This window comes from Sturnus vulgaris, chromosome 1 (genome assembly GCF_052056855.1).
Source record: "Sturnus vulgaris isolate bStuVul1 chromosome 1, bStuVul1.hap1, whole genome shotgun sequence".
In the NCBI taxonomy this organism is placed as follows: domain Eukaryota; kingdom Metazoa; phylum Chordata; class Aves; order Passeriformes; family Sturnidae; genus Sturnus; species Sturnus vulgaris.
In genome coordinates, this window is record NC_142243.1 from 18,268,859 (window position 1) to 18,285,930 (window position 17,072).

Sequence of the window (17,072 nt, forward strand, 5' to 3'; positions counted from 1 at the left end):
ATCCTAACTAGTTCAGTAGAAAGTATTCTGAATAAAGAAGGAAAGAATTTAACAAATGCTGCTGGTGGTTCTTTATAAACCTAGCTGTTTAAAGCAATGTTTTTGAGAAAAATATTCATAGAAATACATTTTGAATAAATTAATACTGTTTTAAAAATGTATTTTAGGGCTTTCAGAAGTATTAGTATCCTGTATAATCTCTAAGTTAACTTAACATAGTGTAATGAAGCATCTTTGATTAAAAATATGCAGCGTTTTGCCACTTCTGATTAGTTGGGTTTGAAGTTAAAAAAAAAAAGAGAAAGATTATTTTGCCTCGTAAATGCTTATGTTTGATGGTTTTTAAGATCACAGAATATTCTCAATTGGAAGGGACCCTCAAGCATCAAGTCCAACTCTTAAATGAGTGGCCCATAGCTCAGGATTTGTAGGCATTTTCTGTCTTATATGCCAAAAATAAATAGTGGAACAATATTGCCTTGTGATGGGAGAGTGCCATTCCCCTAATATGGTTTTGTTCATGGAAAATATAACCATCTCACACATGAGGCGGTATCTTGTATTTTTTTCATTTAACTATGGTTATTTTCTGGAAAAAGGTACTAAGAATTAATCCAAACTGAACAATTTGGATTTTGCAGCAGCGAGATAAAAAACTTATTGATCTCAGTAAACGTTTCATGTCTTCTTTCAGGCTCTAGGAGGATAAACAAACAGATGAAAGACTCTGGACCCGGGTACACCTGGATCTCACAGCTCAAGTTCAGTGGACAGAGCTATTTCTAAGTGTCCTTAACCTAAGCAAAATAACATTGCTTCTACAAAATGAGCCTTTCAGTGGTATTATAGGAAAAGGAGGGTGGAAATATGATATGAAATATGAAAGACATTAAATGAAAAATACGTAAATATATTGTAAACATATATAATATGCATAAGATTTAGAGAGAGGCGCTCCTGCTTTCTGTCTTAAATGAAGAAATTATGCCTACTGTGCATGGATGTGGTTTACTACAGCAGCTCTACCTTATCCTAATTTATGTATTTTTGTTGTAGCCTTTAAGGATGTATTTATAATAAACCAAACACAGATCTTTTTAAAGGAGTAGTTTAATTTTTTTAAAAAAACGTTTTCCTTGTAGAAATTTTTCTTGTTTTTCTTATTCAGCTTAGTCCTTATTTTCATCTGACATTGTCAAGATGAAAATATAGAACGTATCTGTTCTGTATTGCCAACTTTCAAGGTTAAAGCTGGTAATGGATGGAAAAGTATTCTAAACTCAAATTATATGGATGCTTTACTCGTAATCATCTGCTGCAGGATGACTTTCTTAGTTTGGAGCAGCTGCGGTGTAGCAGGAAAAATAAGCCTAATGCCTAGTGGTGCAAGTCATGGAGTGGGATCCCATGGGTTTTCACAGCAAAGAAGTGTTTCCTGCCACCCCTTTTTATTTGCCACTCCTTTCGAGGCCCTTTTAGGTTTTGTGAAAATCTCATGGACTCTTCCGGCATGAACATCTGTCATCTTCAGTGTGACAAGAATACTGTCTTTCAGCTAGGACCTTTTAAACTACATAAACAGATGCAGTAAATCCAGTTAGAATATTTTCAGAGTAATTACTAAATGGATCATCAAAAGGGTATTTAGATTCTAAAATATGAGACTGATAGTGACCTACTATACCCTGCTGTGACAGAGCTGGTTAAATCTAAGTCCCGCCTGATAAATGTATGCACGTCTTGCTTGAAAAGGAGACTTCAGCAGTCTGTTCCAGTGATATGCTAGTGTTGCTTATGGGATGTTTTCCTGGTACCTAGCTTGAATCTTCCTGTATGCCAGCTGACTGATAGTGCTTAGCCCTGGGTAGATCAGACAAAGCAATAATTAAAGTTTTCCTTTAAAGCTACCTTTTACATATTTAAAGATGTTATTTTCTTGTGTCAGCTGCCTTGTCTGTAAGCTTAAGTCATCCTAGTTCTTTTGGTTTCTCTGAACAAGTCACTATTATTCTAGACCTCTTATTAGTAAGATTTTTTTTTATGTTTATCTGAACATGTTTCTTGCTGTCTTTAATTGTATTGTTTGAACTGGACGCAGCAATCTGCTGAGGTCTTACGACTGCTGCGTGACATGGCACGGCTGCTTGTTGCCATACTGCTCGTGTCACAGTGCTGTGCGGCACAGAAAGGCAGCATCATGCCTCTGACTCACGCTCAGCTTGTGATTTACTGATCATTTCTGCCTAACTGCTTTTTTCTGTCCCATGTTTTTGTAGTTGATGAATTCTGTCCAGATGTAGACCATTAGTCTTTCACTTAGGAAATAATGTTATATTTTGTACAGCAATTCTCAATTTTGTCCAGATATTTTAAAATTCTAGTTCTCTTTGACTGCATCATGTAGGTTTTTCAGGTTGGTGTTAACTACCCTATTAATCTTGATTCTGTAATTCACCTGTCAGTTAAAATACTGAGTGTGGACTTGGAGCAAGCTTCATAAAATCCTGTTTGATACACCTTTTCATTTTTGACTGTTAGAGTCTTTGACTATTCAAGGTATGATTTATTTTCTTTCCATTTTGTTTTGCACTTGCAAGAGAAGCTTTGATATCCATGTTTTTATCATTTCTTTAAAAAAGATTGTACATTAAAAGCATTACTAAAGTCAGTGTACAAAAATGGTCACACTACTCTTTCCAAGCTGATTTAACTGTGTTCTTAAAATGTTTCATGAAGTTGAGCAACAATTGCAAGTATAAATTAGAGCATTGTATAAACATTGACTGCTGGGGACATAAGGTTATTTACACCTGTTTTTAAACTAGTGTATGTGTGTGTGTATATATGTGAAAATATATACGATGGATGTGTCTGAGTGTACGGGCATATAAATTGGTGTCCTTCACTGCTGATAGGCTGAAGAAGTTGCTAATAAATAGTTAATGTTTGTTCTAGAAATTAATGCCTGTGGGGATTACTCACCTTGTAAATGTTTGTTGATGCATAAGATAATGGGTAGGTTTTTGAAAACTTGTGTGGAAGGTAATTGTGCTCTGTTCACTTCTTGTGACACTTCTTTATCATGTTTTCAGTCATACCTCCTATATCTTGTCCCTCAAATGCTGTTTCTTCATTTCTTGGCCATTAGAAGGAGGGTAATAAACACCTTACAAAAATATGAAAAGTTTTAGCAATTGAAGTTGTAGTCACAGAACTGACAGTAACTGTTTAGGTGACACAGGAATTCAGAATTCAGTAATTAGAAGCTTAAACAATTTTAGGAGCATTATTAATTTATTTTTTTTTTTTAGTAGTTATTTAGTTTTTGTTAAGACCTAAGTCTGTAGTTGTTAGAAATCTCCCTCCAAACATTACCCTTGAACTGAAATCAGGGAAGTGTTTTTTGAGAAAATATCTAGGTGTGTCAGAGTGCATGGTTCAGTTCTGGTGGAAAGATGTAATGAGAACAGGAATAGCAAAAGGAGGAAGAGGTAAAGGTATGGTATGGATGTAGCTTTGCTGATTTTCTATTTCTCTTTAATTCCCTACCCTAAGAAAAGAAGTTGGAAACATTCTGAAGCAGAAATGTGGCAAGAAAACTATATAAACAGTCAATCAGCAGCATATTTTTGGCATTACATCATGGGAAGGGTTGGAACTTGTCAGATGCAACACCCCAAAATCTTTGCTCATGCTCCACAGTGGTGAATGTGGACTGCACGCAGCTGTCCTTGGGTATAGTGTCACCTCTTGTCAATCAAGGGGCTCTGCTATCTGAGAGCAAAGGCATTAAGCATGAAATGCACTGCAGGAGTCACCACATTTTGCTTTCCCTGGCAACCTGGGCTGCAAATGCAGTAGTCTTTCTTTGTAGCAACTTAGTTCCTCTGAAAATGTTGCAGGATCTGGAATTTTGTACGTAATGTTTTTATGTGAGAGATGTAGGCTGGAAATCTTGGATGAAATAGGCAGATTTTTAAGAGAACTCAGTAGAAACAACCTTCTTTAGACTGTAAGGTGTTAATGCACACATGTATATATAAATATATACAACTATCTATATTATAAAAATATGTAACACATGTAAGTATGTAAACAATAAATGTAATATATCAAATAATATTGTTTGAGGAAAAGCATGTGAATTAAGTAAAGAATATGTTCTAATTCATTATTTTTGAACTATCAGAATAAAAAACTAAATGGAAATAAAATACAACAGTAGGAAGAATTTTTAATAAGTCAATATTGTCTTGAGTTGTCCTAGGTGTTGTTTGGTAGCCTCTATCCATTGTGAATTTGAAGAGTAATTTTAAAACTGTTGAGAATTTATGAGTTTTCTCTGCATCTTTGAGACAAAGTTTATGTCAAAATATAAACTTACGGTTGTACATGACACTATTCTCTTGGACAATCTAATTTTCCCCTAAGTAATCAGTTTCTGAAAAAATGCAGAAGGTAAAATGGTTGAAAGGAAGAAAAAGAAAGTATACATAGATACTGTTGTTCAAGAAAACCTAAACCCATATAATTGTGCACATATGCTGAGGAGAATACTTTTTTTTGGTTCTCAAGCATGAGACAGCAGAATTTTCATTCATTTGGCATGCTAGGCTGAAAACAGAGTCTTCTTTCATTTGACACACTCCCCTGGAAACAAACATGCCGGTGAAGGGATTGTGCTAGTTATCAGAAGCTTAAAGGAATACATTGTGCTGGTTTGTATTCATTTTCATTTCATGGATTGCTTTAAAACTTAGCAGCATAAAAAAGCATTAAAACACCTTTTTAGCTTTATTTTTAGTTCCTGTGTATTTCCCTGCTGTGCTGTCATTCAGTTTAAATCAATGGAATGTTGTCATTTGGGTTTGCAGCAGAGCAGATCTCTCCTCCTGCCTGTGTATGCTCCGAGTATTCATCTGTAGATAAGCAGCAAATCTGAGTTTAACTCATTTTACATCCTTGGAAAAGATGAGTGTCTTAGAAAAAAGCTCAGTAAAAATAAAGGGTAATTGAACAAAGGTTATGCAGTGAGAAATTTAAGCCAAAACTCAGCTGGTATCTATTAACTATGAAAGTTCTCCGATAATGCTTGGTCTTCTGGGAGACACTTGTTTTCCTTTCCTGGACTTATATTCTTCAGGATTGCCAGCAGGTCCTTCCCACCTCTGGAATTTTCTACAAGATTCTATTTCCCTCATAAATGTTTTTCCACATGTGAAGTTGGCAAATTCAGGTGTACTTCTTGGAACTAATCTGGTCATGGGAGCTTAAACTAGTACCAGGCTGCAGTGAGTATATGTGAAGTACATCTGCGAGTGGTATTGAGGGTCTGTGTCAGTCTGTGCTAAACCAAAAAGGGGGTAAAGAATAAGGAAGAAGAGTCACAGCTTTATGGTTTCCATCCTAAGAGTTACCTTGAGAGGGGTTGTGGAGTCACAGCCGTCACTGTTCTGTCCCCATATAATAAAGAAACACTAAGGAGGTGATCACCTTGAGTTCCTTAATGCTGCTTAAGGAATGAGGACAGTGGATATTTAATCGTTGACCTACAGTTGCATTTGTTTGTTCTCTGACACTTCAGGATATTGGTTTTCTGTGGACTTCACATGAAGACAAACAAATAGATAGTATCAGTGTTGACACAACATTTAATAGACGGTGGTAGCTTCTGTCCAGTTATCTGCGTCTGCTTGTTTGTGAGTTTGGTGGGACAGGCTGTACATCCTGCAGTTTGAAATCATAGTAGAAAACCGGGTGATTCTGAATTTACAAAGTTTACTTTGTTTCTTTTTCTGTATTGTTCTGCTTCATCTTGTACAGCTGATGCTCACCAGAAAGAAAGTAGTGACTTACACCCTCTCTTCTGCACAGAAGTACTGAATGAAATATTTTTATTGAAGGAACCCAGTATATTTGAATTGCTCTAGAATTTTAAAAAAAGAAGAATTATAGAATACAAATGCAAAAGTTTCATAGGTTTGATTTATAATTTGGGAAAGCTAAAAAAGGCCTCATGAAAGCTTCCCTCCACTAATGTTACTTACAAGTTCAGACTTGAAATACAGTCAGTTGGTGCTCTATACAATTGTCACTTTTTGCTTCAGTATATATATATATAGCTATATAGTATATAGCTTCAATAACACGGCTGTGGAAAATTCTACAGTCATTCAGCAGCACTGCAATGAATAGATATACTGATGTCATTTTCCTTTCACCCATTAACCAGTGATTGGACAAACTGCAAGTGAATACAAACGTGATTTCTATCTGCATAGTTGGTTCCTGGACCATGTGCCTTCCCATTGCTAATAAAGATACTGCCACCTATTTGAAGACATTGGCAGGCATATTTAAAACCCAAGATGAATTGTGCACATTTACTGCGTTAGAAGCAGTTGCTAAATTGTGAGTAACTAAGTCTTGTTGTGTAACTGCATTGCACTCAAGGGAACAATTTAGGTTTTGAATTGTGTATGTTGGTAAGTGAAAACTATGTAGACATTGATTATTTTTTCCCCTTGACCTAATCACTGTTTGCCTATGGCAATATCTGATATGTTATGTGTTCACCAAGAATTGTCTTGGGAACACAATGAGGCTTTTTTTTAGCTTCATTAGTAATCATAGTTTCATTAGGAATAGAAGGCAATGGCGTAATATGCTTGTACTGTGTACTACACCAGTTGTTTGATTTATTGTAAAGGTGGACTCTGTGGTACTCTGAATTTGTATAGTCAGAGGAGGAGACCAGATTTAAAACTTCATACATCTTGAACAGGAATTTAATTTTTAAAAAATGGAAGGCAAATGTACATTTGTATATTTTATTTATTTTTTGTTGTGAAAAATTCCTTTCTGCATTCCTACTTATATATTTGTAGTATGAGAGAACTTTCCTTGGTCATACTAAAGAACATGGAAATGATGCTGAGTAAAATAAATTTTAGTAATGTGTTTTTCATTGTTAGAATTCAACAAGCTGCCAAAAGAACATTATAAATAGGGTGAAGAATGTTTCCTCTTCTATTCCACTCTTTGAATATGACATATATTGTACTTTAGACAAAAATGTGAAAGTCCAACAGAGAACCTTAAGAAATGTGTTTAATTTTTGACATTCTGTTGATTCCTTCAAATGTTAATTTTGTTTCTCTACTAAAATACTTGCTTGAAATATAAGGGATTATTAAAAAAAAAGTACAAGATTGAACTTCTAACTTCTGCCTAGAGGTCATGTAACTAGATACATGGACACTCTGATGAAGTGTTGGGCATTAAAAAACAAATACGTGCATATTTCCATGCATAAGAAGCCAGATTGTGGCCTACCTAAGTGTAGACTTGTGGTTTTGTATTTCTGAGAACTAATTCTAGCACAAAACAAAGAGATGTTCAACCTTGGAAGTATGATGGGACAATATTGCTTTGAAAGAATAGTTACCATGAAAGAAGGTGATACTCGTGATGTTTGTATCCACGAGGGTGACAGTGTGACAGGCTTATTTGCCATAATTGGTGGCACAACCTCCCAACCTAAAGCAGTATTGGAGAAATCAGTGAATGCACTTGCTGGCTAACAACACCAGCTCCTTCTGCTATTAACTGAGATGCCTCTACAGATTTTACTTTTCCCTCCTTAGATGCAATTGAGATTTCAGTTGTAAACAAAGCAATCTAACATGTTGTTTCTTTAAAACAAACAAAGCCTTAGTGTGGTCATGGCTTTCTCAAGTCTCCAGACTTCTGCTGTAAGATGTAAAATAATGTCTTACTCTGCAGTAAACACTGACTCCTAACTGTGTGTTTAAAATCCTTAGCTTTTATAGAAATGTTACTGAAGGTGGCCAGCAGAGTCAGGTCTCTTAGAACAGCTGACATCAGTGTGGGAGGTACTTCTTTATTGGTTGGAAAATAATCATTCTTTATAGTTTATTTTGAGTCATACGGTGGTAGGAAGCTCTGTAGAGATTAGATTCTTTTCTCAAAAACCAACAACTTTTGTTCAGGGAAGATCCTAGAGGATCTGGAACACTGCCTGAAGATGCCTAACATTACCCATAAGTAGCATTAATTGGCAAAATGTTTGGAATATACAACGGTCCCATGTTGTGTTTGGGGTTATTGTGGGGAATGGGTTAGCAGGCAGACTTACTGCTTTAGAAATTAATATGTGCCAGTTGTAATGAAATAATTGACAGTAATATCCCATTATTTATTTGATGATATTATAGTATGCTCTTCAACTTTTTAGAGGCTTAATTACAATAAGCTGATATGCTGATAAAGATCACTTTCATGGTTTAGATAAAACCATGGCCTGTAAACTATTTCCTGTTTTTTATTTGGGGTAGTAGTGTTTAAATATTTTGTTAGAAGACAAGCTCTTGTTGTTTTTGAAGTGGCTGACTGGGTTGGTAGATGAGGGGAAACAAAGCACTCTCTACATTATTTCTGGTAACTAAGATGAACAATCTGGGTTTGTAAATTTATACATTTTTATTTCAACTTCTCAAGGTGAAACAACATAAATATTTAAGCAACTTTATTATTTCAGAGTTGTCTTGGGATCTTTTGCTTTGCTTAAGCATTGAAAAGAAGAACTATCTTTTGTCTTGATCTCTTACACAAATAATCCCGCTGCTCCCAAATAAAACTAAAGTTTCAATACTTCAGATAAAACTGAAAACGCAGTTTCTTCTTTTTTGCTTGTTTGTTGTTTGAAGTAATTGGAAGGATATTGCAGAACAGCTTTTAATATGCTTTTATCAGGTTTTTAATTGTTAATCATGAGTGCTCCAAAAATAATACCAAGCACATGTAAATGTATGGCAGAGAAGGAATAAGTTGTAATTTATCCAAAATGCAAATCTAGAGGTATTATTTGTCAAGATTATCATGGTCTCAGTCCCTGATTTTTAAAAGGTACTTTTACATCTCATTTCCACATGTATTTCATATAATTCTATTAAGTCTACGTCTCAAGGATTTAATGTTCTTTGAGCTTATAATAGATATTTAGTCACTGTATCTTCCTTCCCCTTAGCTGAGAGTTAAAAATAAACCTATAAAACAATGGCAATATGAAACAACTCATTGGCAGTAATCAAGCTGGAAGCAAGCTGCTGTTTGAGCAGAGGACTTCTGCTTCGGTGTGCACATGCCTTAGAAGTAGATACTGGAAAAGGAAAATTTTAAAAATTATATGTGGTCTTTTCAGGGGAAATCTTCTTTCAGTATTAAAAACATTTTCCTTTGACAGAGTAGAGACTACGGAAACTTCGGCCTTTTATTAGGGGAAAATGCAAACTTCCTTAAAATATAGTTTCCACGCTGACTTTCCACAAATTCTGCATTTTCCTCTGCTTTTCTCCTTCCCTTCGTTCAGTCTTTTTCTATTTATTCACTCTGGGCCCAAACTTGTACACAGCGTTTAAATAGCCTTATGTTATAAAACCGAAAATTTTAAAATTAAAGTAATGATCTGTAATAAAAAGCCTGGCAGACTAATTACAGTATTGCATTAATTATTATCTTATTTCACTCTGTTCCACAGCTATTTCAGGTCTGTGTTTTTAATCCCTGTTTACACTGTAATTTTGAGAGTGAGAATATATTTAGGAAAATATATATAAAATCAAGAAATAAAAATTGTCAGATAAGCAGTTAATTTCTAAAGTGCTGCCCTGGCCATGTTAGCAGTAAAATTCAAGTAGTTCTGTTTAACTGCTATGCTTTCTGTATCTTCTGGTGAGGATAACACCTATATGACAGAGTACAAGTCTTGATATCTTCATTTCTGGATATCTTTACAGCATGTACCAAATAGCAGTCATTAATTCAGAAATTTGCATTTTTGCAGCTTAGTTGGTACATAATTTTGTGTTTTGAGTTTCATCTTTCTCCCAAAATGTGTGCAATTCTTATAATGGTTAAGGTAAAGATTGATGTCAGTCCTACAGTATAGCTCCAAGACTGCAATTTGAAGCTACTTTAGAAAAATACAATTCTTTAGACATGGTGAAGCTGAAGTTGAATGGAAGTCCTATTAGGAGTGAATTGCATGTAAATATTAATAAGGGAAGAGTTCCTAGCAAGTCCTGAGTTTGGGAAATTGAGCATGATAATTTGCTGAAATTATGTCTGTCTTGAAGATATGCAGATGCAATAATTTTCAGTTTTCAGCTGAACTTTTAAATGGTGCAGAAGGTGCCCAGGCTCGGTTTTAAGCAAGAAAGTGTTTGGAAGTATTGGCAAATGTCGTTGTAATGGGTGTATGGTAATGAAAGGAGTTAAGATGAAAGATGAATTGGGCTGAATGGCTGTTAAGTCATTTAGACTGGACTGGTTGCAGGTTTGGTTGTTAGCTGTCTCAGATTACATTGCCTTAGTTCCTACACTTGGTTGGCTGTCTTCAGATCCTCAACAAGTTCAGGGAATCGGTTTCTCACAATTTGTTTTGTTTTCCTTTTTTCAGGATGCTTCATCTGCAGACATTCGGAAAGCATATCGAAAGCTTTCTCTAATTTTACACCCAGACAAGAATAAAGATGAAAATGCAGAAATACAGTTTAGGCAAGTAAGTGCAATGTGTGTCAAGAAAACAGGGGAAAAAAGAATTTTTATGTTGATGTTGTTTTAGTGAGAACAGTGGTACACCTTTGAAATTAGTAAGTTAAACATTGAATTACATATTTGCTGATGTAGCTAGACTAAAACCAAGTAAGTTTTTTAAAGTTAATTTGTTCAATAATGTGTATTTCATATTTACCTATATATTAAAAATAATTTGAGCATAATACTTATACTCTTAGGAGGAAAATATATTTTGCACTTCCAAAAGCAGTGGGGAAAATTTCTGATCAGTTCTCAACACAAGTCCTAGATAGGCACAATTTAATGAAAATAACTCATTTTAGTTATTTTTAAATATTTATAGAGTGAAATAATATGACTGTAATTAGCTCTACCTTTAAAAATGTACCTCGGGCTAAATTCAACTTACTTAATTTTAGTAAGATCTTCAGGATGAAACAAGGGATACCTTCCTGAGACAAGACTCAATTTGACAGATGTGAGGACAGGAAGAAAGTCTTGTATAAGAGTTGTTTGTTTGTGTCTGATGACACTTTTTATATTAATATATTATTGTTTCTTTTGCATGCTGGGTTTGCTACTTAGTGGTATAGGGAAAAATGAAAATTAGTAAAGGTCATTTGTTGGTAAATGTAAATATGATACTGCTGTTCAAATTTTATAAATTCAATCATGAAGTAAAATCTTTCTGTGTTTTCTTTTTTGGTGTTTTGTTTGTTTGTTTTAGTTGGTGGCCATCTATGAGGTTTTAAAGGATGAAGAAAGAAGGCAGAGGTGAGTTAAATTGCACAGGTTTTTAAATAAAGCATTCATACTAGTGCTATGTTCAAGCCCTATTTGACTTAGTTGTAAGACTTCAGATTATTTTTTTGCATAATTTTAGTTAGTAAATTCTATGTAATTGTTTAATTAAAGATTGTATGTGGCTTAAAGGGAAAAGTGGTATTTTTGCATGACATACTATTTTTTCTCCTTTAAAACTAGTACCGAAAGACATTTGAAAGCTAATTGTTATTTCAAGCAGTTAAAAAAAATACTTAACAACTGTATCAGTTTTTTGCTCAGTTGTCAATTTAAAAAAACTGATTAAAAATATTGGCCACATATTCAAACGCCAGTCATACCTCCTTGTATCAGCAAAAGGATTGTTGCATGATATTTAGGGATTACTTCTGTTGTATGTTGTCTTCAGCATTGTTTTCTGTTGCTTAGTTCATAGGAGATTTTTTTTTTTCTTTGAGATGTATCATCTATAATAGTGAAAAATTTAAATATTTTTTAAATTATTGTTAGTTGTCCTTTCTGCTTCAGGAACAGTTCCAGCAGTACTTGAAGGGATAGATTAAAGAACTGGAAACCTGGGGCTAATTTGCTTTCTGGAAGATTATTCTGAACTTTTTTTTCTGTTTTTAAACAAATAGGAATTTCAACCAATGATTATCTGAAAAACTGAGACACTGAAAGACTTTTGCTTTTGGGTTGGTGTTTTAGTAGATCATCTTTCAGCTTACAAGTCTTTAAACGGGGTTTTATGAGACATTTCTTGAAGGGATTTTGGCTTTGTAGATGTCTTGGCAGGAGTCCAGGGTTTATAGAACAGATTATCTACTTTTTTGATAATCCCCTTTTCAAGTGTCATGAAAATGTACTTCATAGAAGCACTTTTGGAAATTTGTGGAGTTTTTTATTTCATCCGTCGAAGGAGAATTTAATTGTGAAATTATACTTAACAGAAGTTTAAAAAAATGTTAGCTAAATTATTTCAGGCCACTTAAAGTGAGCTATCCCCCAGATCTTCTTAATTTTTTGTTGCTTGCATACACTTCAGAGTGTTGCTTCTCTGGAACTTAGTTCCATCATGGAACTTGTAGGAATCTCTTTGCAACAGTAGTACAAGGTTTTTGCACTAAACTGTGATGCAGTAGCTTGCAAAAATTATGGTTTAAGCCTTGTATACATTACGAATGTGACTAGCTTACTCAAATAGTGTTAATTAGTGCATCAGTGATTATAAATGAGAAGTTAAAGCCAGTAGTAGATTGTTCTATCTTAGATTGATTTAATTGTCACTAACTTATTTTGTACATATTTTTCTTGCACAATGTGGATGTATGGCTGATACTGATTTTATAGTTCAATAAATAGAAATGTGGTGGATTAAACAGTGTTTACTTTCAGAGAATTTTCTGGAAATAATATGCAGAGTTTAGAAATAACCTGTAGAGCAGAGCTATATGGTCTCATTGCTTTGAGAAGCCCTGTATTGATCAGGTTTGTTGCACAGTGTAATGATAATCTCTCGGCTGAGCTGGTAAACGGAGGGTGGCCTGTAAGGCATTGTTGTAGCGCGTCTCTAATACAAGCCTTCAGTAAGTGTGATAGGAGCTGCTCTCCCTGTTACATGGGTTCTGTTGTAAGGTAACTTGAGGCTTCCTTGCAGTTGTACAGCAAAGGAAAGGGTGGGAGTTACTACTTTTTAGAATCTTTGTACTTTAAATATTGATATTTGGCTTTGAATTGTGTGAGGTGATGGGCATAGTGGAATAGGCTCAAAGCTTACTCAGTGCTCCTGCACTGGCAGAAACTGCATGCAACCTTACACTGGCAGCTGAGCTGGGAATCCCTTCACAACTGGACACCTGGATGATGCAGGGCTTTATACCACGAGAGGAGAGTGAGCTGCAGGCTTCTACTCCGTGCAGTGAAGTCAGCTGTACCTGGCTCTTACTGTTCCTCTCAAAAGTGATGTAATCAATCCTGGTGAGTGTACAAAGAGCGGAGCCAGCAAAGGCAGGAATAAGGTCCTGCACTGTACGAGAGAGTGATGAACTCATTTTGAAACAATAAAACCCCTTCTCTGTGAATGTCATTCTTGGTGAATGTCAGTGGTGTTGTTCATTTGTGTGAGTACAGAAACAGTTTTTTAAAAAGCCAGATCTGTTGGCCAGCTACATGTAACTATTTTTCTAAAACCTCTTCATTTTCTTATTTATCAGTGAATTTTTACTTTATCTGATGGCAGAAGCCTTTCTTAAAATATTACAGTTCCTCTACTGACAATGATATGACTGGGCTTTAAAATACGGTTTTCTATTTTGAGAAAGTTGGATAGTTGCTCATGAAGTATACCAGTATCATTAGTAGTACTACATAATATAGTAATACTACCATGTTAATACTTCTCTCCTACACACTTTTGACTGAAACATGATCAGAATATTCTGACAATAAACATACATGCAGCATCATTTAATGTAGCACTGTTTAAATTAAACATACGTGCAGCAGAACACAATATTTTATGTTTTGTATACACATTCCAATGTGAAATTCTACATAAAATTTTATCTTTAGGGTATGTAGAGATAGGTTCATTTCCTGAAATACACTTCACCTTTAGGGTATTTATTGGTAAATCAACTTGACCGTGATAAATTTTATTAGCCTTTGATTATATTAGTTTATGAACAAATAGATAATTTTATGCACTTCTGTTAATTGTAATTAGACAAAAAAAAAAAATCTTAGATCTTAATTTCATTGTTTGTTACCTTTTTAAGGAGCTTTTTTTCCTATCAGGCCTATCCTCTGTAACAATGTCGACTTGATTACTGGAAACATTTGCAAAGGGATCAAAATACACTTGTGTTGAGTAAGAAAGGTGTCTATCTTAGTTCTCATTAATAATTAAATATCTGTATTCATAGGTATAAATTGTTCTGACTGATGTTGTGCTGGATGTCTTTGAAGCTTGAGGAAAATAGGCCCCCTAAAATAAAAACCACCAGTGCAATCTTTCATTAATTCAAGGTTATAGTATATAAACTGTATTAGATCTCTGAAATGATTTGAAATATGAAATGCAGTGGTTCTCTTAAAGGGAAAAGTAAATTATAATTTTATTAAGATTGATGATACTGTAATTAGCTACTGCAGTTAATGGGTTTTTTTACTTGCAATGTAATTGATTCACAAAGAACTCTAAAAACTATTTTACAAAATTTTACGGAAAAAAAGAGAAATATTAATAATCTTGTAATTTGTTACTTACTGTATAGGACTACCAAGTCTTTTATAGACTGCTGAGTTTTAAAATAAATACTCAACATAGTTCTAAATGGGAAATGTTTTTGGCTTTCTGTTTCTGTACTGGTGCTTTGGGGTTTTTGTAGCTTGTTGACTGCTACATTTCGGAGACAACTGGTAGGCATACTCATCTGTGAAAAATTTGCTATTTTCTGTGTGCATATATTTGTGGAAAAACAATGCAGATGTATCTTTTCTTTTCAGGTTTGTTTTTTTTCTTTTCCTACATAGAGTTACAATTAATATAGGTTGCCAAAAGAATGCTTTGTAATTAAATTCCAAATGTAGTTCTTGATGCACACGGATTAACTGTCTTTCATAGTCAATATAAGTGTCTATACAGGAATTCTTTAATGAGAAACTTGCTTTTAATTAAATCACATTCTAAATTTGAAAATTAAGATTTAAAAATTATAGAAGCTTCTGAGTTTCAGTAGGATCATTTTCCAGTTGAAAACCTAAAAATCATTGATATCTTTATTTTTCAAATACAGAGCTTAATTACTATTGAAAGCAGTGATTTATCTTTTAACAGTATATATTCTAAAAAGTGGGTTATAATAGAAGCTATCTTCCCTTAAAATGGCCAGTCGTGTGAGCCATAATGCTCATTGATAGTAAAATCAATAGAGCATTGATTCTGAGACTTAATCCGTGGAGACTGTTGTTCAGAGCAGCGGACATAGCCTGGTAAATACCGAGTGCTGTTTAAAGCACTTAATGCAAGAAGCTCTGCTGTCTTCATTTATTTTTTCTTAACAGATAATGTATAATAGAATGTGGTTGCCAAATGTTAGTTTGAAATCTTGGTTTGCATATTACTGTATTGTTACCATCAGCATATATGGATTTTATTTAATCAGTTGCCACTTTTTCAGTATATCAGTTAACAACCCTTAGTATTTAAGAAGGCGACTGCTTAAGAAATGTATAGTATTAAATTATTAGTATTAAATTAGATTCTATGTGTATTTCTCTGAAGATTTCAAAGGAAGAACATCTTATGTAAAACCTTTTTATCAATTTGTTTTAAAGATGGTTCTGTTTCTAAAATATTCTGTTATCACTAAAATCTTGTAAATGTGTTAATATTTTTAAAGGCTAAAACTTCTACTTATTTCTTACACAAAATTTAAGCAGGAATTTTAATTTTAAAATAACATCATAAGCCATTTTTCTGAACAGTTTGTATTAAGGTATCAGTATTTAATTTGTTCTGACGTACTGGGAAAGGAAAAAAGTTATTAGTTCAAATTTTACAATAATAGATGTTAACCGTAGTATTCTCATAGGTGTAATGGAAGATAGAATTTTGTAATATGAATTTTACTTCTGGTATCATTCAGAACACAGCAGAATCTTGAGGTGTTAAATCTTTTATGCAGACATAATGATGCCAACTTGAACAAATGTTTTATCAGAAGTTAGCTTTTCAGATTTGCACTATATTAAGGTATATTTTTAATTGAAAACCACTGCTTCTTTTTCTGCTTAAAATGAATTTGCTTATAGAAATTTTTTTTTAGTACATCTCCAAGGTATCAATTTAATAACTATCAAAGTAGCTAGTGCAGTTGTTGCATTTAAATTGATTTACATGTCAAGACTGGCAGTTTAGCAGCTGCGCTATTATTCCTGGATTGGTCAATTTACTTGAGAAAAACCTACTACTGAGTTCTACTGACCTGCATGACAATATAGGCCCTATTTCTATTCCTGTAATTAGGCCTGCGACTAACTCAGAATATTTTTAATTAAAATATTTTGGTCAATGTGTTGCACCAAATTAGGCCTTTCAGTGCAGATTTAATTCTGGAAATGGTGTGATTAGAATATGTAATGAGTTGTGTTCAATTTGAGATTAACAGGTTGTGCATCTTGAACATACACGTTTTTGAGTTTACTGTAGAGATTTTTGTTTGAAACTTCACTCTGAAAAGTTAATTTTAAAAAATCTGGTTCACACGTCTGTGGTTTATTTTTAAATTGATCGAATACTGTAAATAACAGACCTCAGACATGCTAAGATATTTCAAGACATTTGTGTGAAGGAAAAGGGATTGTCATAAAAGAGTTTCTGTACAGTTGGTAGGGTTAGTAGTGAAACAGTTTTAAAATAGATTGATTTTGAAGGCAGTGTTTCAAATAGAAAATCAAAAACTGGTGAACTTTGTTTTCAAACATCAATATCAGGCCTCTAATTTAAACTCTTATCTTACAAAGAAGGTATGATAAGTCTGGCATGTTCTTACCTAATGGATTTTGTGGCACTAAAGGACAAAACGAAAAAGCAGAGGTACCTCTCCCCTCCCCCCAGCACTTGTGCGTTTAATTTGTAAAAGAAAAAAGGGTTTCTAGTGTTTGGGACATTTGTTCTTGACTACCTA

The 17,072-nt window shown here is 34.0% G+C and overlaps 1 protein-coding gene across 1 annotated transcript in view; it reads left to right on the forward strand.

The window, feature by feature from the left end:
* DNAJC1 (DnaJ heat shock protein family (Hsp40) member C1) overlaps positions 1-17,072 on the forward strand; it is a 108,551-nt gene that overhangs the window by 27,198 nt on the left and 64,281 nt on the right. The window contains exons 2-3 of the mRNA XM_014882147.2: positions 10,481-10,582; positions 11,327-11,373. Coding sequence (XP_014737633.2) covers positions 10,481-10,582; positions 11,327-11,373 — 149 coding nt within the window. The remainder of the gene's footprint in view (positions 1-10,480; positions 10,583-11,326; positions 11,374-17,072) is intronic.